This window comes from Micrasema longulum, unplaced genomic scaffold (genome assembly GCF_059751315.1).
Source record: "Micrasema longulum isolate JH-2025_06_02 unplaced genomic scaffold, ASM5975131v1 h1tg001803l, whole genome shotgun sequence".
In the NCBI taxonomy this organism is placed as follows: Eukaryota; Metazoa; Arthropoda; class Insecta; order Trichoptera; family Brachycentridae; genus Micrasema; species Micrasema longulum.
In genome coordinates, this window is record NW_028278977.1 from 26623 (window position 1) to 36298 (window position 9676).

Sequence of the window (9676 nt, forward strand, 5' to 3'; positions counted from 1 at the left end):
AATGGTGAATGCAATATTAAGTGTTTTATTTTATTTATTTAAAACAACAAAAAAAAACAAAAAAAACAAACCATCACGCCGTTTCCCCGTAAGGGAAGGTAGAGAGGATAGAACGCCACATCACTCTATCTTTGCATACAGATCTCGCTTCCTCTACATTCATACATCTTCTCATGCACGCGCGCCGATTATTCCGACTTTTGATATGTCCATCTTTAAATATTTGTTGGATTTGGTCATGCCATGTCTTTCTCGGTCTTCCTCTATTTCTGCATCCATCAACATTCGCATTGTAAATATTCTTAGCCGTTCTCTCGCTGTCCATTCGTCCTACATGTCCAAACCAGCGCAGAGCTCCTTTCTTGATTTTGTCGATAATGCTTGTCTCAGCCTTACATAATGTACGGATCTCAACATTTGTGCATCTATCGTACATAGTTTTACCACACATTCACCTGAGAGATCGCATTTCGACAGCATTCAGCCTACTTTCATCCCTGTTTTTCCAATCCATACTTCGCTACCATACATCAGGGATGGGACCAGGACTCCGTTGTGAACTGCCAATTTTGCCTCTTGTGACAAGCATTTATTTATGTATACAATATATATATACATATAAGGGCGGGCATATTGCCTTAAAGAAATTTCTTCCTACCTACCCAAATCGTTCAGTTTGAGAAAATTACAAGTACATAGACATATTGAATCTTACAATTTTATACAAAAATCAAAAACAAAGATCAACAAAATTTAAATACGAGTATATATATAACATTAACACTATACTACGAATATATAAAAATAACACAACACTATGAAGAGAGGGAAGGGGATAGGAAGGAAAAAAGAAGGATAAAGGAACAATTCAAATATTTAGATAGTGACATTTAATGTAAATAAAGAAGGCGCGTCTCTAACATTTGTGTGTAGATTATTTAACAATCAAGCGGATACTACTGTAAAAAAGGAGGCAAGAAAATTAGAGTAATAACAGGATATTAAAAGGGTTCTCTCGTTACAAGAACGAAAAGATAGTCCGTGTTGTGAAAAAGGTTGGAAGAGCTCTCTCAGATAAACAGGCGAAGTGGGAAAATCTAAAATATTGTGAAGAAGTGATAGAATATATAGATATACTCCTTAAGTATTATAAATCTGACATATACAAATTAAATTGTAATGGTTGCGATTTCATTAACATTGGAATAACTAAAAGAAACTTCAATATTAGAGTAAAAAAACCCTTAAGGTGCTAAGTAATATTTTTTTTTTCTGAATTCGCAAACCATCTGTTACAAAAAATTAATTATTTTAATAAAGATACAAGATTAAAAGTTCTTCATGTAAAAAATAAAGCATTTAAATAAGAAAACTTGGAAATCTAAGAAATTAAAAAAGCAATTAATAATAATAAGGAAAAAAAAACAATATTTTCTTTAGTCCACTTTTGTCTGGGTTTTAACGATGGTGTCAAAAACAAATGAAGTGATTAACAAAGACGTTTTATGTTTATTTTATTAAAATGCCACTTGATTTATACTATTGTATTGTGGGATAATGTCAAAAATAATGCTGATATTGATATTTTTAACGATACATTAAATAATTATGGGAAAACTGTAACGCAATTTATACAATCAAATAGTCACCTATGTTAGTTAGGTAAAGTAATTTGCAATAGCCTGTTAGTAATAATTTATTTTTATATCTTTTAAAACTTTTTTTTTATTTTAGCAAATTAGACTTTAAACTTAGTGATCAATTTTTTTTTCTAAATGTTAGTAAATAATTGTATGTACCTTTTTTTCCCGAAACTAACGCGATGTTTTTTACTCAAAATATTCTTGGTCAAAGATAAGTGAACTTTCAATTTCATTCCTACTTCAAATATATAGGTAGCATTATATTCAGCTGATGCGGTATCTACTAAATGACATTCCTATGTGTACCGGGTTTGAAACGTACTCATCTCTTCGTCAGGACACTAATTACACCAAAGTGCAAAACCCACTATACGCTAGTAGTTGCACAAAAATATAAAATTTACATGCCAGTAGCCAAGTTAACAAGTTAGTAGCCAACACCAACGTGCATTGTTGATGGCTTTATATTTTTGTGCACGTACTTCTATGGTGAAGGTGCTTAATAACTTTTGCATTTTTATGTAATTAGGTACGTTTTGAAAATGGTTGACATAGAAATGCCGGTAAGTGGCTAAAAACATTTAATGCTTGATTTGGATAAATTTTTGGTTATTTTTAGAAATGTACGAGATAAGTCCATACGCCACGTTCAGTATGGGCGGCCCGCCCAGCGGAGGAGCGGCTACCCTGGACTACTCGGTTCAGTTCAGGACCTTCGGCCGCCCGGAGGGGGAAGCCCTAGGGCCAGCCCCTGCCCGCCCTAACCTGCTGAGGAGCACGGATAGAAGGAGTGCCAAACACAGATCGTTCAGTAGTTCAGGCAAGAGAAGCATTAACAACACCTCAAAAAGTTTAGAAAAGTCATTTTTGTTTCATATTCAAACATAAAATCGTTTTTGTTGAATGTTTACCAAGTCAATTTTTTTTTCACAAGTCTTTTTATTTTATTATTTTTTGAATTCGTAATCATTTAAGTCTTTCTTTCTTTGGTTAATTTTTAACATAAGATTTAGACAGTGAAATATACTCATAATGGAAACAAAATCATGCGTGCTAAAAATACATTTATTTTTATTTATTTTGTTTTGTAATCATTTTCATACTAAGCGAATTTTTCGTAAGACAATATCTGAAATACGGAATAAATGTAGATTTTTTTTTTTATTTATTCAGCTTTTGAAATTAAATAAATTATTCGATAATATTATTATATCTAGTTTATAACAATGATAATTTTTAATTACCTGGGACATCATTTATAATTAATTTTGTCATTTATAAAAACACATATTACAAAAATAATAATAACGTATCCCTAGCTCTATAAATCCATGAGCCCTATGTTGAGTTGGGATATAACAAAATAGAAAGTTGACGGATGCATATTATTAAATAATGCCACAAATAAAAAATATTACATTAACATATATGTACTTCAAAGGCAGACGGATGCAAATCCAAACCTCAAATGCTCAACAAGAGCCTAAATAATCTACTTTCTCTAAGTGATTTCTAATCATTTATGGCATTTATTTGTATTTTCAGTACATTTAAACATTGGTTCTTTTATTAAAAGACTTAGATTTTTTCAAAATCAATGGACATGATAATAAACCGGATACGAAAATCGAAATGTCATTTCATCAAATTCTGGATTTGCATTGTCTGCCTCTGGGGTACAGATATTATGTTTCACTTTCTTGCTTCTATTAAAGTTCATACTTGTAAAATGCTAAATGCGTAAATTCAGTCTTTATTTCAAGGAATTATACATATTGAATCAATAAAACGTGAAAAAATGCAATGTTTTTATTTTAAAACCATATCACAGGAATTAAAAAGATTTTTTTCATGAATACTTTTTTTATAATAAAATAATGATAATTTTCTTGTAGTACATACATTGTTTTAGTCTCTTGTTTAATATCCAGATAAAATAAAAATACAGCAGATTAATTTGGATTGAAAAACTGTCTCTGGAATTCAAACTGCTTTTTACCAATGAATAAATGTTAACATTGGAATAACATTACTTTATGATAAAAATATATAAAATTTGCTTTGATATTTTAATCAAGTGCGTTCTCACTGCTCTGTAATATATTGATTTATACACGTTGTTAACAAAGTCAATATTTACACCATTACGTGCAAAAAATACTGCATCGCAATTTGCTGCGGCTCATGTGTGCTCCCGTATTATTTACGCTTGCATTTCCCTTATAGACGAGTACACCCTCTCCAAAGCCATGACTATGGCCGCCGGGGGTTCAGGGGCAGCGGGGGGAGCGGGCGGGTCCAGGGGGCGGACCCCCCGGCCCTCGCCCGCCCCGCCCCCCCCGGTGACCCACGACTCCGAGTCGGACTCGAGCGGAAGCCCGTGTACCGAGTGCAATTCCAACCCTTCGTATAGAGTGCCAATAAATACCCCCAAAGGTAATAAATAAATTAATGTTTTTTATATTAATTTGAAAAAGTAGTGCAATATCGGTTGGAATATTTTGAGTAAAACAAATATAAATAAAAAATTATGAACACCAATCAAAAAAACATTTGTAAATAAATAGCCTAAATCCAATAAGTAATATATGCGTTTTCTAATAAATAATGTTTTTTATTTATCTGGAAAATGATTAGGCAATAAATTGTATTACCTTTATCTACCAACAATTTACTTTTAATTTAATTTTTGAAATTCAAATAAAAAGACTAATTAAATTAACATATTACAACAGAGATGAAGAACATTTAAGATAAGGTAATATAGAAGTCCAGGCATCTACAGGGCTTATGACCTGTCATTGGCTGGTTTAAGTGGCCACTTTACACACTGTGTAACATTCACCATTCTGTCTTTATTTGAACAAACACAAAATATTATCGATAAATTACCTGAACCATGAAGAAGTATAGAAATTGAAAAAATAATATTTTCAGGCGTTGCCTAGTATGTAGGTGAAATAATTCAATTAGATGAATCTCACCCGTATAAATAAAGGTTTCAGCTCTTTAACTTCACAAACATCAACAGATGAAAGAATTGAAGGAATAAAGATGTTCAAATATAGGCAGGATGGTGAATGTTACACAGTGTGTAAAGTGGCCACTTAAACCAGCCATTGACGGGTCATAAGCCTGGACTTCTATATTACCTTCTATTAAATGTTCTTCATCTCTGTTGTAATATGTTAATATAAACAGCTCCCCAGGGAGTTGAATCCAGTCCTTGTCTACAAAAATTTGGACAAGCTCAAAATATTGTTGACTAATTAAATGTCCGTCGCCACTGAAAGCCGATAATTTTATGTTATGTTTATGTTATATTTTGACCGTTATATTTTATTCTCACAAATTGATTTAAAACATTTAACTGTTTTTTACAGTTTGAGTTTTGTCATTTCCTTCACGTGAATATTTTTTTATTTTGTTATTCTTATTTGTCAGAGGCAAAATCACTCGCAAACCCGTGGAGCCGTATAATTAAAAAAAACACATACTTGGAACGTAATGGATCAAAATATAGATACCATTCGATTACATAGTGACTGACATGACGGTCGTAGAGTTATCTACTGATGTTTATCGATACGATAAATTATTTCTTATTTATTTATTTATTTATTCACACTCTTTATCAAAATACAATTCCATGTTCACTTTGCCCAGCTAAAAAGGGTACATACCCCGCTCCAAGCTAGGCAATTACATTTTAATATATTATAATAGTTAACAAATTAATATAGAGCACAGACAAACAAAATATAAACTTATTCGAATACACATTTTGATTCATATACATACTGACATACACATATAAACACACATATATATAAATATACACATACATACACGTGTACATACACACACACGTACATACACTCATGCGCATACACAAACATACATTCATAAAAACATAGACTATTTATTTATGCGAAACTTCATGGTTGTCATCTATAAATATATTTTTTTTTAATTATTCCTTATTTTTTTATATTTTATTTTTGACATCAAGTAAGGTTCTTCAATCCGTGGCATGCATCAACTTTTCTGACTCCCTACGACCAATGTCATGAAAGAGCGAGGTCAACACCTTCCATAACTTGACAACACTCCCGTCTTTCCACGATTATATTATTATTACTTTTGTATAATTATTACTAGTTACATGTGTCATATTTTTTCAAAAACGTATTTTTTATTGAATAAATTTTTGAACAGTCTGTAGCTTTTGTTGATTATTGTTCTTTTCAAATTAATATTTGATATAAGGTAAGTGCCTAATTTTTGTAAACAGTTGAAATGCTCTTATATTATTAATGTTTGTCGATAAGGTTGATAAGGTTAATATTAATTTTATATAAATATACCAAATCTTTAATATTTCTATGAAATTTGCGTTTTTTTTTTAGGTTAACTATTTTTTTTAAATATATTTTTTTAAGACAAAACCTATCACTATCAAAAAATTGATACAAATAAGGGGTATTCCCTAAAAACGGTGGGTGATGGGGCTTAACGGGGATTATATTCGGGTTCATGTAATCAGATCTCGTGGCCTGATGCTTTGAAAAAGTCAATCTCAAAATCGAAACAAAATAAATTTACTTTTTTACAAAATAATTACATAAAATGACACTAGTATTTAAAGTTTATTATACAAAAAATACGCAATATGCTAAATGCTAAATGGGGAAAATCTTATATTCCTTAAGACCTAGATTTTTGTTTTATTAATCCAAAAAAAATAATAGTTACAAAATATACGAAGTTGAAATAATTCTCATTTTTTATGTATTCATGATGCATAACAGTATATTTAAATCTTTGTTCGTGTTTTGCGTAACAGACGATTTTCCATTAAATCATTCAAATGTGCGTGCCCTCGCAAGCAAAACTTGCATGTTTACTTGGTTCAACGACAGACACTGATACCTTTACATTGGCTAATTAAACATTCGCGCGCACGGTACTTATTTTTAAATTTTCTATAATCCAACAAAAAAATAATCCACCTATATACCCGCAGTTTTTTTATTATTTTTATTTGTTTAAATAAAATGTTTAACTATACTTTCTTATGTTTAAACATTTTTTTTGCAAAACTGAGGCTCTATTTTAAGCATTCGAATTTTTATATATACTTTGGAAATGTAATTCATATTTTTAGCTTATTTGGATGGTGTTAGGCAAAAATGTGTTAATCCACACTAACCTCAAACGGAGATATTTTTTTATCGTCGGGTACGGATACATCGGGTAGATTTTTAAAAAATACGACTTTATTTATAGCTTGGCTGTTAATATTAAAAATACTTAATAGAACAAAAAAGTGGTATTTTTCGTATAATAATTTGATAAAAAAGTGGCATAACACATTTTAAAATAACACCTAAAAAACGACCATTGTTATGGCAGTAACTCAAAAATGTAACTTCCATAAAAAAATATATATTTGAATTTATGGGTAATTTTTATTTATTTTTTAAATGTAAAATAATCAATAGAATATATTTCATTCTGATTAAACATTTTGAGTAAACAAATAAAATTAAAATAAAATCTTCATGTTTTAAACCAGATGTTAAAAAATATCTGGGGATTTACTGCCAATGTGAATCCCCGAATTACAAAAATTTAGCTGCCGATCATAACAATAAATAAAACTTGTCGGCAAGTCTAGCAACGAAAGCGTCTCTTGCGGGTCTAACATATTTTTGCAATATTGTTATCTTGTTAGCCACATATCAATCGAAATTCGCAACAATACTTTAAGCGTCTTAAAGCAGTGTTACATAGTTGTTAGTCCAGTTGCATGGTGTGTCATTATTACATCGAGGTATTACAAAGAATTTGTAACTTTAAACTCATCAAAGTAAGTTTATCATGTTTGGATCATGATTCTGACGCTGACTCATTTGTTTCGATTTAATGGCTTGAAACATTTTCGCACAACACCACCCATTTTCAAGGGAGGGATTATTTTTATTTTTTGTCATCCGTGGACTATAAAAACCCGCTTCGACGTAAAGTCTCGGAAACGTTCAGAAGCTAATTAGGTGCGCGTTGGTATCTATGAGAGAATTTTAAGGGGCATTTTAAATATAAAATTTTAAAACGTTAAAATATTCAAATAAGAACTTGTTTACGGCAATATGAGCAAAAACATCAAGTTTTTAATATCTGGGTCAATTAATGTTTTTTTGTTCAATGTTGAATTCTTAAAAAAACTGCTCAATTTTCGAGTGAGTTAAATAAAGGTTTTCAAAACTAAAAGAAAAAAAAACTGAAATTTGTTTGAGAACGAAACACAGAAAAATATCTGCAGTCCGTGTCCAAGCGGATGAATACAGTTCTACCTGTAAAATTGTATTTTCTACTCAATGATTCCTCTCAGAAAAAAATTCTAAAAAAATAAATCGAATGAAAATGACAAATCAGTCTCGTACTGTAGTGGTTGGCGTGTTCGATTATTCAACGCATTGTATTTATTTTCCAAAACCTTCACATATTTTTTTATTTGGACTGCATAACAAAACATTTATGTAAAAATTTATAATTTAAATATTTTTTTGCTTTTCGTCTTGTAGTTTTCATATTTTATTCGATTGGACTGTGGCGTAAGCTATGTTAGGTGGCAGTGTCGCAAATTTACAGATCAGAGGTCCAAAGTTTGAATTAGTTCTGCTACAACTTGATATCCGTTTTCATCATTTTATACTGAAATAGGCTCAAAATCTGAACAGGTATCTAACAAGGTTTAATAAATTATCAAAACCTTTGAAATGTGGTACAAAAATTCGGATAGTTTCGATTATCTTTGAAATTGCTTAAGGTTCTTAAATTTAAATAAGGATACTATTTTATGTAATTTTTTATTCATATATTTGCCTAACTGGAGCTGATATATCTTTTATCTTCTTTAGGGTAAATTTTATCAGTTCTAAGAATTATTTTGTGTCTAAAAAATATATATTAAATGATCGTTTACTGAAACATTCAAGAAATTGAGACCTACGTAAAAGTACAAGATTATTCGGAATTTATTCATCACATTAATATACTTCTATAAAATAGTTGTTTCAATATAGGAAGGTGCTGGATATGAGACAACTGTACCTTAAAAAAGCGCTTACACACTTCTGGTTGAACAATAATGAGAGATCTCAGCAACGAAGATTTCTCAGAAGACAAATTATGTCATAACTAAAACCCGTACGACTTTTGCGCAGAGACATCTCTCTTTTCTTGCACCAAGAGTGTTTAATAATTCGGAAAAGTGTATTAAGATTTCAAGGTCAAAAACTATTTTCAAGAGGGGAGTTGAGGACTGGATTGCTCTTAGCGTAAGGGATTTGAGTGGAAAACTCCTTGATGATTTTCCGAATGTTTGAGTTTGCTGTGTACCATAATGATGTATTCGCCTTGTATTTGTTGTTTTAAATTATTATTATGTTTCTGATCCAATTTTATGTTTGTGGTGATATACTTGTATGTCTGTGTCAACTAATTACTTGTTCTGACTCGCCCTAGGACTTAAAAGTCCCATGTAGTTGGGACTTGTCTCAAAAAATGTGTAATACTACTTATTACTAAATTAATACACTACCACAAACTAATCTTGCTTCGTTAAACTCTTTCATGTTGAAAAAAATCTTTTGCCTAAAAATCGTGTACGTAATGTCTTAAAAATAAACATGATGCGAGGATTTTCGAGAAAAAACCAACTTTAGATTAAATTGAATTTAAGTTGTAAATTCCACAAAATTAATAAAAAATATGCATAGTAAAGTTTTCGAGATAAACTCTCGAGCAGTTGAAAAAAATATTCATATGGACCATAAAATGACCTTATCTTTATATTTTTACGTACCATATTTCAAAATTCAGTATGAGAAAGAGCAATAGTATTTGATTTTCAATTTATTCTCCACTTTTCCGAACAAAAATAAATATTTTAACCTCAAAATACAACCTTGACCGTAGCGTGATAATGAACAAATGAATGCAGCTAAGTAATTGCAAATAAATAGATG

At 30.6% G+C, this 9676-nt stretch overlaps 1 protein-coding gene across 1 annotated transcript in view; it reads left to right on the top strand.

The window, feature by feature from the left end:
• The window catches only part of LOC148273920 (cell adhesion molecule Dscam1-like), a gene marked incomplete at its 5' end in the record, with an annotated part of 32136 nt that extends 26389 nt beyond the window's left edge, over window positions 1-5747 (top strand). The window contains 3 exons of the mRNA XM_088237916.1: window positions 2263-2463; window positions 3870-4079; window positions 5656-5747. Of these exons, the coding sequence (XP_088094042.1) occupies window positions 2263-2463; window positions 3870-4079; window positions 5656-5747 (503 nt within the window). The remainder of the gene's footprint in view (window positions 1-2262; window positions 2464-3869; window positions 4080-5655) is intronic.
• Window positions 5748-9676: the final 3929 nt, after the last annotated feature.